General features: G+C 49.5%; 1 protein-coding gene across 2 annotated transcripts in view; it reads right to left on the reverse strand.

Moving 5' to 3' along the window:
• Window positions 1–14,587, reverse strand: part of PRPF6 (pre-mRNA processing factor 6) — a 47,497-nt gene that overhangs the window by 24,873 nt on the left and 8,037 nt on the right. For both annotated transcript variants that reach the window (XM_087853411.1, XM_045794239.2), the window contains exons 5-10: window positions 14,176–14,352; window positions 13,789–13,944; window positions 6,742–6,836; window positions 6,225–6,381; window positions 5,007–5,169; window positions 76–194 (exon numbers count right to left, since the gene is read on the reverse strand). In XM_087853411.1, the coding sequence (XP_087709537.1) occupies window positions 76–194; window positions 5,007–5,169; window positions 6,225–6,381; window positions 6,742–6,836; window positions 13,789–13,944; window positions 14,176–14,352 (867 nt within the window). The remainder of the gene's footprint in view (window positions 1–75; window positions 195–5,006; window positions 5,170–6,224; window positions 6,382–6,741; window positions 6,837–13,788; window positions 13,945–14,175; window positions 14,353–14,587) is intronic.

Below are 14,587 nucleotides of genomic sequence, written 5' to 3' on the forward strand. Positions count from 1 at the left end.
AGTCACGGTTCACTGCTCAACGGATGCCACTTCCTGACGCTGTGCTTGGACTCGGGCAGAGCCTGGCAGACTAACCTCCACGCTGGTGGGGCAGCACTCCACAGCTCGGCTGAGCATGATTCTAGCATCTTCAGGCTCCTCCAGTTCAACGGCTGCCTTCCACAAGCGAACGGAGTTTGGAACATGTTCAAGGGCTGGGAAAGGTCAGACAAGAAATCAGGTCACAGAAAAGCAGAAGCAAAAGCAGGACGCTCGTGTCCCAGAGAATGCTGCCGCCAGCAGAGTCAGAAGACCTCTCCCTCGGTGGAGGCCAGGATCACACACCTGCCCTCTCTAGGGTCCTCTCAAGTCTGAGGCAGACGCGACCAAGACCAAGGCAGAACTTTCTGAATCACAAGCAAGGCTGAGACACAGCAGACGACTGCGGGTGGCACAGGGGGCTGAGCACTGTCTCTGCTCCCAATCAGGCTTGAAAAGCAACATCATAAAACAAAGCCATGCAACCGCAGGGAGACAATCACCTTCGCGTGATGGGCTCGGCCAGGCAGGTTGTGTGTAAGTGTGCAGAATCACAGGAAAAGAAAACAGAAGCGGCCCTGGGATACATGTCTCTCCAGGCTGGCGTGCATCAGACGGCTGGCTGGGTGTGCGCTCCTTCCTGGCCTCCGAGACGCACTGTGTGGTGACATCATGCTGACAGCAGCCGAGCCTCAAGGGCTCTGCAGCAGGTAGGCTCCTTTGGTGGCCCACAGGAAGCCAGCACATGGAGGGACATCAGGGAAGGGGAACAGACTCCTAGAAAAAGCTACCACTTTGTGCAGTCCAGAAACTTCCAAACCTTTGTTTAAGCAACAGAGCCCTTTCTTCATATGCAATTTACCAGAAAGTCCCAAATAGAAGGCAGATAAACACAGAGCTCTGCGGTGTAAGTATTAGGGGAGAGTGAGGCCAGGCCCCCTAGTCAGCCCCTGGCAGGGGCTCGCTGACAGAGAACAGCACAGCTCGGGTCACCAGCAGAAAGCCAGAGCACCTCTAACGCAGATCCCAAAGGGGCTCTTGTTTCTCGGAAACACGTGGGCCAAGCGTGTGGAAAACAGACCTAAGGTTTAACAGCGCAGAGTCTACAGACCCACAGAGGTTCTCGCATGAAATCAGGGCGCAGACTGCGGCCATCTAGGGTGCCTGGATGAAGCCAGGATGGGATGCGCTGAGCCCCCTTCACCTGCAGAAGCGGCTGGCAGGCCTCAGGGGACGCGTGGCCCCCACCTGCTCCATGGGGCCGTGGACAGAGGGCCATTCAGCGTTCACAGACCCCCTCCCAAGGGTGACCTGACCATGCCGCCGAGCCCAACGCTGGGCCGACCAGTGAGCCGAGTGCCTTCCCAGAGAACCATTCTCTAGTCAGCCCGTGAACTCGGCCGACATCCCAGACCCATTCCATGTGGAGGGGCAGGGATTGGCTCTTACCAGGTTGGATGTGCCTTCCTTGCCTACAGAACGCTGCCAGCACCACCGTCCACAGAGCTGGATGCCAGCCACATACCCATCATGTGTTTAAGAAACTTACCTCACAGCAAAAGACATGCAGCAAAGGGCTCAGGCTGTGGGATCCCCTGGCCTTACCACACCCCCATCATCCGGAGCCAGAGCCTGGCAGAACAGTGGGACACTACTGAGCATTCACAACACTGGCTGGGAGAAACACCCCGGAGCAACAGGCCTCAACCTTACAGGATACAAAACGCCCCTACAGTGGCAGTTCTCCCACAGCCCAAATACGCAGGTCCAGGAGAAAGCAGTAACGTCCAAGCGGCTCCCCAGGCTACACATCATAACCCGCGGGGAGAGCCTGGTTCCCACCTCAGCACCTGTGAACTCTGCTGTCAGGAGATCTCCTCCCAAGGGAAGATGTGCCCACCAAGGCGCACAGCCACGGTTGTCCCACGCTGAGTGCCGACGCAAGCACCCATCGCTCCACTGTCCGACACCAGGGCACCAGCCTTGGCTGGAGAGCAGCCCTGACTCCCAAGGTGAGACTAAGCTGCCATGGTGTCCTGGGAGACAAGAGCCCAGAGATCCTAAGGCCTGGTTCAGTATTCCCGTTTCCAAGAGTTAGTTCACGAAGTACGGCAGCCCAAGAAAGCAGGACCACTGAGGACTTAGCCCCTTCAGGAGTCACCAGTCCAGGTAAAGAACCGTGATCAGGTAAGGTGCTAGCAGAGGGCACAAGAAAGTCCTGACCTCCAGTCGAGTAACCAGCCAGAGAAACAAGGACACAGAACTACACCCCTTGCTCCTGCTGCTTCTGCAGACGCATGTTAACGACCCTGCCTCTGCCGTCCCTTTCCCTATTACACTGGGTATCAGTGGAAGTGAACTTCATAATTCAACCTCGAGGGCAGAGAACTTCCAGGTGTGACTGAACTTACAGAGTCATTAACTTCACCCGGAGATGGGTATGACACCGAGGAACCTGTGTCTCCACTTTTTGGGAGACAGTGGGAACTCCTCCACTGGTGTCCCATCTGCAATCCAGAGGACTAAAGCTACAGCCAATTGTCGCTGGCCAGTCTAGCTCCCACCCAGAGTCTCCCCAGAGGCAGCTACCATGCTGTAAGGCGACTTGAGCGGCTACACCCCGCCGGTGCGTAAGGGGCAGCCCAGATGGGAAAAGACTAGTCTGAACTAGATACACCTGCCAGCAGAGGATGGGCTCCCGTAGAGCCCAACATATCTCCAGCTCTGGCCTTGCAGGGAGGACACTCAGGTGCTATCCCTGTGCTCATGGTGACCCAACAGTGACCACTGGAGGCTGCTGCGCTTCATGCACCACAATACAGGGTTTCGGGGTAAAATCACCTCACTTTCATAGGACTGTATTAATTACAGAGTGACACGAAGCTTCATGCCTATTATGGTGAGCTGAATTGACAGGAAGCAGCCAACGGCCCAGCCACAGGCCCACGTGTGTCCTTACAGACAAGAACACCACAGCTCAGAGGTCACTCGGCCTCTCCAGGCATCAGACTAGCACTCCAAGCTCAAGTTCTTTCAGAAAAGGACTAAGATGTCACCTGCCTCCAACTGAGACCCAGAGTGCACATGCCAGCGACTAAGGGCTGGCAGGGTGTCCTAAGTCACTGACAGAAGTAGCTGTCACCTTGATTTTCACCAAGAACTATCTGAAGCAGCATCTGGCTTTGCCCCAGGCACCTGAAAAAAAGAATGCTGTTTTTGGAAGTACTCTAAGGACGGGGCAGGCCAGGACTAAGACCAGAGAGCGGGGGAAGAGGCCAGCTTGGGGACGCAGTGTCCTACCTCAGCACAGCTCTCTGAGAAGCAGAGCCAGGACAGCCATTGCCCTAAAGATCCAGGACGTCCTGGAAAAGCCATCTCTCAACACTGCCCTGGAGGCCCCACCTCCAACCCCACTCCCCTCTCTGAATCTGAAGCCAGCTGGAAATGAACCCAGGTAATCTGGTGGTGAAAAAGGAGTGGCCACAAAGACATTCTGACCATTCATCACGAGATTGTGGCAGGCGAGATTCAGGAGAGCTTTCCTAAATAAATAATGCTAATTACCCAAAGTTTAATGTGTTTGTCATTAAAGAACTATTTTCCTGGCTAAAAAAGATAAATTGATTTCTTTTCTTTGTTAAGATTTTATTTATTCATCTATTTGAGACGGAGAGGTGAAGAAGGGAGAAGGGCAGCGGGGGGAGAGAGGGAGAATGAATCTGAAGCAGACTCCCCTCCCCAAGAGAGGCAGGGCTGGATCCGAAGACCGCGAGATCATGACCTGAGCCAAAACCAAGAGTTGGATGCCCAACTGGCTGAGCCACCCAGGTGCCCCAAGATAAGCTGATTTCTATAAACCAAGACAGGTGCTAACTTTCTGTTCCTGGCCTCATTTTAAAAGACTGGCTCTGGGCATTTAATGGGTAGTAGGGCTGCAATCCGGAAACCAGACCCAAGAGAGGAAAACACACTTGAATGCACACAAGCACACGCAGTCAGGGTCACACACAAGGGGGATTCCGCCTGGCCTCTATCAAACACAGAAACAGTACGTGGTTAACACTCGCACGGCCTGATGTCACACACCTCTTGTCATTGTGCTCAAACACACAGAGTTGGAAACCTCACTGAAAACTGCCCTCAGTCCCACAAAACAGACCTTATTTGACCCGCACTACAAGTTCAAGTAGAATATGCCATCTGCAGAGGGTTACTCCACATCAACCCTATGACTCGCATCTGCTCTGGGCTGAAGATCAGAAGCAGCATGGACCACACGTTCTGGGGGAGGGAGAAATGCCGCCCTTCACACCAACTCCACGATCATGACAAACAAGCCGCTACAAAAGCTCCATCTCAGCAAGGACTCCTGGATGGAATCAGCTTCCCCGGCATGCAAACCATTCACTGTGACAGGTGCTGATGGCACACGCCACCTTCCCTGAAGCACCAGAGGAGATGAGGTGCTGTCACATGACCTTGCAAGGGTTTCATAAGATGGGAGGGGCCCAAGTAGTGCACAGCTGCTAGCTGCCACAGCATCAGGCTCCTTGACGTGGAAGACGAACGCCCCGAGACCTCCTTTGGGCTGGCTCAGCTTGCCCTTCAAATACACCCCACCGAGCCCTAAGCAGCAGGTCCTGCTCTCATCTTGCAGATGAGGAAACCCGGGGCCACAGAGGGACTGCTCACCTCACTCCAGGTCACCAACAGGAAAAGACAGGAGTGGGGTCTAAACCTGAGCGCCTCATCCGGAATGGAAACTACCTTCCAGGCTCAGACAGTCCAAGAGCAGAGGCAACCCAGCCCAGAAGAAGGCCTGAAAACGCTACCCATTCCTCAACCATTCCAACCAAAAAATTGAGCAAAGCAGCAAAAAGTCTGTTCTCCAAGAGCATGAGCACCAGGACCGAGGAGACAGCACCTCCTTCAGGAGGGCCACAGCCCCAGATGCACCTGCTGGTGGCGGCATCCCCAGGGAGGCTCACCTTTCCGGAGAACCCGCTTCTTGGCACGAATGTCCGTTTCCAGCTCTGCTGCTCTGATGTAAATCCTAACAGACTGTGGGAGGTGACGGACAGCTTGGGCTACCACAGCTTTGGCTGTGTCCCCAGGCTGCAACCTGGCTGCTTCTAGCCAGACATCTTCACTCTGTGGGGCAAAACAAAAGAATTGGAAGTGTACATGCAGGCTGGAATCTGAGATGGAGCCTCGGGAACAGGAGGGGCTGGGCTCATCAGACCCATGGTCCTGGGTTTTACAATCAAACCTGGGCCCCAAGTCCATCAGCTTGGACTCAAGCACACCGGCACCAGGGACCCCTGTAATGCCACTGCTTGGGAACATGGCTACAGCACCTCTATGTCCCCAAGTTGGGGAGACACACAACAGCACCATGAGAGGAGAACACGGTGTGCCCAGCAGGGTGATAGGTCAACCAACAGGCGAAACAGAGACCTCTGAGCAGGTGGCTATGCAATGGCCTGAGAAGTTCTCATTTATGCCTGATGTAGGAGAGGTACCTTCACTGCCAAGGACACCCCAGTCTGCACAATAGAGAGGGACCTTTAGAGGTTCTCATAGGACTTTTTAAAGCTCGTCTGGTCATTCTACCTCCCAAAAAAGTGCTGGACTAGTCTCCTAAGAGTTATATTAATCTTTATGCTTCTTACAGTAGGTGGGGTGGAAAAGCTGACCAATTTAGCTTTCTTGTTAAGGTTATCCTGCCATTAGGGACGCCTGGGTGGCTCAGTGGCTTAAGTAACTGCCTTCAGCTCGGGTCTTGATCCCAGGGTCCTGGGATCGAGTCCCACATCAGGCTCCTCACTCCGTGGGAGGCCTGCTTCTCCCTCTGCCTCTGCTGCTCCCTCTGCTTGTGCTCTCTCTCACTCACCTCTCTCTCACTCACGCTCTCTGAAAAATAAATAAAAACTTAAAATAAAAAAAAAAATGGTTATCCTGCCATTAAACTAATCGTAGACGGGCCTTCACTCTAAGTGAAAGTACGCAGGAAAAGCCTTTTCCCACTTTTTCCCCTCTTCCCTCTTGCCTGCCCCACTGTCTGCAGTTTCAACACCAAAAGGCAGACAGGTTAGTCTACCTCGAGTTCACGTCCCACGGGTGTCCCACCTACTACAGCCACCAAGGGTCCCTCCGGGGCTGACATCGTTCAGCCTTCCAGGAAAATGCCCTAACTTGGGCCTTACCTTGGGGCACATCTCCGTCCCCTTCATGATAAGGTTTCGTGCTACTTGCAGCTTCCCAGTGACTTCTTCCAGGCGGGCTGACGCAATCCAGGCTGGCGGGTGATGAGGGTTCGTCTCCCGAACAGACTTGAGGAGCAGCCGTGCCTTCTTGATGTCACTGCAAGGGCGGAAAAGCACACGGGGTCAGCCGCCACACTGCTGAGGATGTGCCCAGCCCCAGAACGCAGGCACCAATGTACCCACTGTCAAAGCTGATGTCCCAAGTAATATGAGCAGCGTGTAGGACACGGCTAGCAAAGTGCTTTCCAGCTCAGCATGCACACAGATCTGGAACATTATTCATAACACATTCAATATTCACAATGAACAGAGAGGTTAAGTGGAAAACCAACCTACTTCACTGTGTATTTCTTAGAATAACCACATCCTATTCTGACTGCCTATTTTTTAAATAAATCCAAAATATTCTAGGCAACCTGAGTCCCACCCCACCCCACCAGTTCCACAGAGCACTCACTTGATATCCCCTCCGTGAGTTGGGATCATGGAGTTTAAGTCTGTCAGATAGCCTTTGGGGTCGACCACAGTCTGCCCACTCACTGAGTCAGACACCTACCAGACAGAGAGTGCATTGTCAGTCAAGCTAAGTGGCTTGCAAAGAGTCAAAGATGCCCAAAACCAAGTACCCAGATGCCCCTGGAACCCCCTCCCACGATCCTGACCACCAGTGAGCATGGAAACTGTAAAAGTAGGAAACCCTTGACTTCAACAACAGTTTGTGATGATCACAAATGAATTTCACATCTATAAAACAAAGATACGTATTAAAAAAAATCATAAAAGACCCAGGAAAAAACTAAACATAAGGTAAGTCTATTTAAAAATGAAGTAAAAGATTATTTCAGCTCACTTTCTTTAAATTTGCAAATAGCAGTTCATTTTACCATCCTCTCTGGCTGTGAGTCTTAAAATCATCATAATAAACAATAACAAAAAAAAAACCCAAACAAAACATGGGCAGGCAGAATACAACAACACAAGAAAAGGAGGAAAGTGGCACAGAATGGGATGGAAAAGATAAAGTTCTGTTTCCAGGTGACTGTCTATGTAGAAAATCCAAAGAATCAACATAAAAACAATTTAGCAAGGTTGTAGCGTACAAGATTGACATATAAGAGTCAATCATTTTCTTATATACCAGCGATGAACGAAAGGGATCTGAAATTAAAAACACAGTATCATTTACGTTAGCACCAAAAACGTGAAATACTTACGTATTACTCTAACACATACAAGATCTCTATGAGGAGATCTACAAAACTCTGATGAAAGAAATCAAAGAAACAGATGAATGGAGAGACAGTCCCTGGTCCTGGAGAGGAAGACTTACCATCCCATCGTCATCTGCAGAGTCCATGCAATCCCAGTCAAAATCCAGCAAGCTATTTTGCAGATATTGACAAACTGATTCTAATGCTTATAGGAGAGAAACAAAGACCCACAGTAGCTGACACATTAAAGCAGAAGAACAAAGTCAGAGGGCTGATACTACCCGACTTTGAGACTTACTGCAAAGCCACAGTAATCGAGACAGAGTGGGATGTGGAAAAATTAGACAAATACCTCAGTGGAACAGAACAGAGCCCAGGGCACCCGGCCGGCTCAGTCACTAGAGCGTGTGACTCTCAATCTAAGGGTCGTTGCGTTCAAGCCCCACGCTGGGCACAGAACTTACTCTGGGTGGGGGGAGAGAACAGAGCACAGAAATTGTCGACTGATCTTTGACAAAGGAGCAAAGGCAACATAATGGAGCAAGGACAGTCTCTTCCACAAACGGTGCTGAGCCCACTGTACGTCCACATGCAGAAAAACAAATCTAGACACAGACCTTACACCCTTTGGTAATAACTTTTTAAATACAACACCAAAGACACAATCCACAAAAGAAAGAAAACTAGACTTCATTAAATTAAAAAATTTGTCTGTGAAAGGCACTGTCAAGGGAATAAAAAGACAACCCACAGACTGGAGTGAAAACTTGAAAAGACATATCTGATAAAAGACTTGTATCTAAAACATACAAAGAACTAACGAAACTCAACAATAAGAAAATAATCCAACTAAAAAATGGGTCAGGGACGCCTGGATGGCTCAGTTGGTTGGGTGTCTGTCTTCGGCTCAGGTCCTGATTGGGATCCAGTCCCGTGCTGAGCAAGGAGTCTGCTTCTCCCTCTGCCTCTGCCCCTCCCCGCCGCTAGTGTGTGCTCTCTGACAAATAAATGAATAGAATCTTTAAAAGGAAAGGGGGGGAAGTCAAAGACCCTAAGAGACAGCTCACCAAAGATACACGGTTGACAAATGCGCACACGAAAAGATGCTCTACGTCCTATGTCCCCAGAGAAATGCAAACTAGAACAGAGATACTACTACACGCCTCTTAGAACGGGCCACGTCCAGAACACGGACCCCAAAGCCTGGTGAGTGTGTGGGGCAGCAGGAACTCTCAGTGGTTGCCGGTGGGAATGCAAACTGGCGCAGCCACTTTGGAAGACAGGCTGGTGGTTTCTTACCAAGCTAAACACGCTCTTACATACAATCCAGCAATCACACGCCTGGATATTTACCCAAAGGAGTTGAAAACTTACAGCTACACACAAAAAAAGACACTGCACACAGATGTTTGTAGCAGCTATACTCATAACTGCCAAAACTTCAGTCCTTCAGTAAGTGATGGATAAATAAGCTGCAGCAGATCCAGAAAATGGAGCAATACTCAGAGCTAAAAGAAGTGAGCGGTCAAGCCATGAAAAGACATACAGGAGGACCCCTGAAACTAATGGAACGTTGTGTGTCAACTACACGTCAATTTAAAAACATTTTTTAAAGAAACAGCCATCAAGCATGAAAAAAGATGCCAAATCTTATTAAAATTAAAGCTAATGTGAATTTTTAAAAAAAGGACACGGAGGAACCTTAAATATATACCGCTAAGTGAGAGAAGCCAATCTCAGAAAGCTACACACTGTACGGTTCCAGCTGCATGACATTCTGGAAAAGGCAGAACTATGGAGACAGTGCAAAGATCAGCGGCTGTCGGGGCTGGGGGGTGAGGAGGGTTGAGCAGGCAGAGCACAGAGCGTTCGCAGGGCAGCGAGACTGTTCTGTGTGAGACTGTAGCTGACCCTCAAACAGCACCAGCTGAACTACACAGGCCCACACGGGTCTTTCTCAATACAAAATAGGACTGTAGATATATTTTCCCTTATGATTTTCTTAGTAACACTTTCTTTTCTTGAGCTTCTGCTATTGTAAGGATGCGGTACGTGATAACATATAACATGTGAAACGTGCCCATCGACTGTTCATGTTATCAGTAAGGGTTCCAGGCAACAACAGGGTTTAGCAGTTAAGTTTCTGGGGAGTAAGAAGTTACATGTGGATCTCCAACCGAGCAGGAAGTCAGTGCCTCTAACCCCTGCACTGTTCAACTACATTAATGGTGGATACATGTCATTACACATTTGTCCAAATCCATAAAATGCACACCACCAAGAATGAACCCTAGCATAACTATGGATTTGGGCGACAATACGTAAATGCAGGGTCATCGACTTTAGTAAGTGGCCCACTCTGGGGGGTGTGCTGTTAACAGAAGAGGCTATGCATGTGCAGGGGCAGAGGGCAGACGGGAAATCTCTGTCCTTTCCTCTTAACTTTGCTGTGAATCTAAAACTGCTCTTCAAAAAAGAAAAATGGGGGCGCCTGGGTGGCACAGCGGTTAAGCGTCTGCCTTCGGCTCAGGGCGTGAGCCCGGCGTTGTGGGATCGAGCCCCACATCAGGCTCCTCCACTATGAGCCTGCTTCTTCCTCTCCCACGCCCCCTGCTTGTGTTCCCTCTCTCGCTGGCTGTCTCTATCTCTGTCAAATAAATAAATAAAATCTTGAAAAAAAAAAGAAAAGAAAAGAAAAGAAAAAGGGGTCGCTCTTCCCCAGTGCTGCCTGCAGAGGTAGCAGCCATCTCTTGTTCAGCATCAAGGCCGCCCTCGGACCTCTGGTGAAGCCCAAGATCATTAAAAAGTGGACCAAGAAGTTCATCCAGCACCAGTCAGACCGGTACGTCAAAATTAAGTGCAACTGGTGGAAACCCAGAGGCACGGACAGTAGGGTGCACACAAGATTCAAGGGCCAGTTCCTGACGCCCAGCAATGGTAACCAGAGCAACAGGAAGACAAGGCACACACCGCCCAGGGGCTCTGGAGGTTCCTCGTCCATGAAGTCAAGGAGCCTGCGGTGCTGCTAATGTGCAACAGAGCTCACTGTGCAGACCGCTCGCGGTGTCCCCGCCGAGAACCGCAGAGCCGCCGCGGGGAGAGCGGCCCAGGCAGCCATCAGTCACCAATCCTGATGCCGGCTGCACAGCAAAGAAAATGAAAAGACAGCTTCTGTGCATGTCGTATTTGTGAATAAAACTATCCAAAAAAATGGATGAAGGACCTGAGTAGACCCCTCTCCACATGAAAAGACACCCACCAACGCTAAGCAGGGAAACATGAAGGAGAAGCACAAGGAGCTACTACTTCACACCCATCACAATGGCTATTTCCAAAATATCAGAAATAACCACTGCTGTCCAGGGTATGGAAGAACTGGAACCCTTAGGCCTGCTGCTCTGCTGGAAATCTAAAACAGTGCAGCTGCTGTGGGAAACAGGAGGGAGGCTCCTCCGAACATTAAGCACAGAATCCCCCCAGGACCCACAAATCCATACTGGGTTTATACCCACGAGAACTAGAAGCAGGGACTCACACAGCGATCTGCACATCCACGTTCACAGCAGCACTACGCACAATGGCCAGAAGGTCGAAGCAGCCCAGCGTCTGCTGACAGACTAGCAGACACAACAGGACCCATCCATCCATACGACGGAGTATTTTTCAGCTTTAAAAAGACAGGAAGTACGGACACAACTACATCGTGGATGAGCCTTGCGAATGTTACGCTAAGTGAAACCAGCCAGGCCCAGAAGGACAAATACAGTATGGATCCAGTCACAGGAGGACCTGTCACAATCATAAGGACAAAAAGAACAGAAGTAACAGGGTCTGGGGTGGGAAATGGAAGTTTGTGGGGACAGAGCTCGGGAAGATGAAAAAGTTCCGGAGACCGGTGGCAGCAACAGCTGTACAATAATATGAATGCACTAATATCACTGTACACTTAAAAATTATTAAAATGGCATCTTTTATCATACATGTTTCACCCTGAGAAAGTTACCATATAAAGTTTTTTTAAAGAAGTTATTTCTAAATTCCACAAACAAGTCTAAAAGAGTAACAACTACAGAAGACACATGCAACAGAAATGATCATTCATATCAAAACAAACGGAGGAGGGAAACGGGCAGAGCACATGACAAAGCAGCCTGTCACGGAAGGACCACCAAAGACTGACCAACACCCAGGGAGAGGTGTTCGAGCTCAGCTCATAACCCAAAAACCAAACCGAGGCTCACTTGGGGGGGGGGGCCTGAATCAGTGATGACGGCAGAGGCGACGCCCCCAACCCAGCACCCGCAGAGGCTCACTTGGGGGGGGAGCAGCCCTTGAATCAGTGATGACGGCAGAGGCGACGCCCCCAACCCAGCACCCGCAGAGGCTCACTTGGGGGGGGGCGGCCCCTGAATCAGTGATGACGGCAGAGGCGACGCCCCCAACCCAGCACCCGCAGAGGCTCACTTGGGGGGGGGGGCGGCCCCTGAATCAGTGATGACGGCAGAGGCGACGCCCCCAACCCAGCACCCACAGACTCTGAAATGCTATGTGCTTGAGAGACAACTTAGTATGTAAGTGAGAAAAATCCACGAATTCCACTTTACAGGTACTACAAAAACGTTTAAATGACAGAATCACAAGGGGTTCACCAAAAACATGGTTTGTCACTGCAAAAAGAGTAAAACCCAAAAAGTCCCTCAATCAAAGATTAAATCATGATACCCATAAACAGTGAACTACTCTCCAATTTATAAAGTACATAAAAAATTCAAGTACAGTAAAACCTCAATTAAAAATTACAAGTTTCCCACTGCACCAAACAGTAATGGTTGAATAATTCACAACACTATCTTTCCACTTCCAATTATATGTGAAAATTTTCCTTAAAATAATTTAATGCGAAGCTCCACTCCACACCCCTATTTCATGCCCTGGTGGTGTGAATGTGCAGCCCTGGACATCCCCTAAGTGTGTGCAAACGCATCTTCGAGTGCACAAAAGGAGAGTTACACACACAACTGCCACCGGCAGTCAAGCACACGAGCACGCTTCCTCCCAGTGTGTGTGTTCTTCTGACTCTACAGAGCTTTCTACTACACGCAAGTTTCTAACTTGGATGTAATCAAATTTGAAAGTCTTTTTCTTCATGGTTTCTGGTGTGCGTGTCATAATTAGAAAGGGTTTTCTAGAGGGGCGCCTGGGAGGCACAGCGGTGGTTAAGCGTCTGCTTTCAGCTCAGGGCGTGATCCCGGCGTTCCGGGATCGAGCCCCACGTCAGGCTCCTCCGCTAGGAGGCTGCTTCTTCCTCTCCCACTCCCCCTGCTTGTGTTCCCTCTCTCGCTGGCTGTCTCTATCTCTGTCGAATAAACAAATAAAATCTTTAAAAAAAAAAAAAAGAAAGGGTTTTCTAGAGCACTGAACAATTCACTCAAGTGCAGGTAGAAAATACGTGCACTCAACTTTTTTTATTGAAGTGTAATTAACACACAATGTATAACAAGTGTATAACCATGATTTGACAACAACCACTCAGTGTTCTCCACGATAAACAGTCACCGTACAATGGTACCACGTTACTAACCATATTTCCTACGCTATCCTTTTCATCTCCATGATGTGTTTTATAACCAGAGATTTGTACTTCTTAACCCCCTTTATTTCACCCATCCCCCCTTCCCTCTAGCAACCACCAATCTGTTCTCTGTGTTTAAAAATGAGTCTGGTTTTTGGCTGGTGGGTTTGTTCATTTGTTTTGTTTTTCTGAAGTCCACACATAAATCAAGTCATACGGTATTTATCTTTTTCTGACTTATCTCACTCAGCTATACTTACTGGGTCTACCCATATTGTTGTAAACGACAAGATCTCATTTTCTTGTACAGCTGAGTGATATTCCACTGTGCACATACATGTGCACTTAATTTCTGCATAAGGATGGAAGGACTAAGCTTCAGCAACACAGAGCATGCAGTCTGTCCTGAGTGCCTTTGTTCAGCCTGCCTGCCAGGCCACCCTTTGTCACCTGCAACAGTCCTCAGCCCCCCTAAGAGGGAGCAGGAGTGCCACGCGGGCTGCACTGCACCTGTGCAGGCCCTGTAGGCAGATGCAGAGACCAGCCTGCAGGCAGGGTCCTACCGCTCTTTATGATGGGACAGGAAACTACACTGTCACAGGTCTGCTTATCTTGTGATAAAGCACTCTGAAAGACGAACTTTCCACTGACACAGATTAGTTTTATAATCAGGAAACAATTTTCTCAATCTGTAGGAAAATGTTGCATGACACAGACTCACCTGGCTCAGCCTCATGTCCATCAACGTGTTCCTTGCTTGGCCTATCTTCCTCATGTCCAGTTCACCTGTGCCAGGTGTCATCAATCCAGGTGTCATTCCACCTGGGTATGGAGTGTTCAGTCCGCCTGGATAGGGTGTGTTAAGACCTCCAAATTGCTGGGGGCAGGGGCAGGGGAGGACAAAAACACTGGATTGCATTTTCATGCAGAAGAACCCTATCAACTCTGACATCTTTCCATTGTAGCCTGAGAGACGTGCAGCCCTACAGACCCAGCACCATCCAGCTTCTAAACTACAGAAGCTCTTACTCTAACGCCGCCCGTGGCTCCCACGACTGATCCACCTAACCGGACTAAAGACCTATTCGCCTTCTTTTCTGATGCTCACAGTTTGTCGGGGATCCACTGAAGTATGGTTCTCTCCAGTCTGTAAATGTTTGGCAAAGAAACTGTCGGGAACAGGAGTCAGCTTCTCATAGCGTGGGTTCCGCTGGCGTTTGTTTCTGGCATCGCCAACCTCGGGAATGCTCAGCCACTCTTCTTCCGTGACTTCTGCCAACTTCCTCTGGAAACATTTGGCCCCCAAAAAACATTTATTCTCTGGCAAAATTTCATATGCACAAGAAAAACTATGCTCTCTCTGACCCCTAACCCCAAATCATTATGGTTTAGAAAGAATTTTGAGGCAGAAATTAGCTACTTCACTTAGAAAATTCTATTTGTTGGACCTGCTCTACTTCACTCAGACATAAATTGCTCTGTCAAAGCCCAGAGGACACAGGGAGGAGAACTTCAAGTAT

Source organism: Ursus americanus, chromosome 22, assembly GCF_024610735.1.
Source record: "Ursus americanus isolate L20-20 chromosome 22, mUrsAme1.1.p, whole genome shotgun sequence".
NCBI classification, from domain to species: Eukaryota; Metazoa; Chordata; class Mammalia; order Carnivora; family Ursidae; genus Ursus; species Ursus americanus.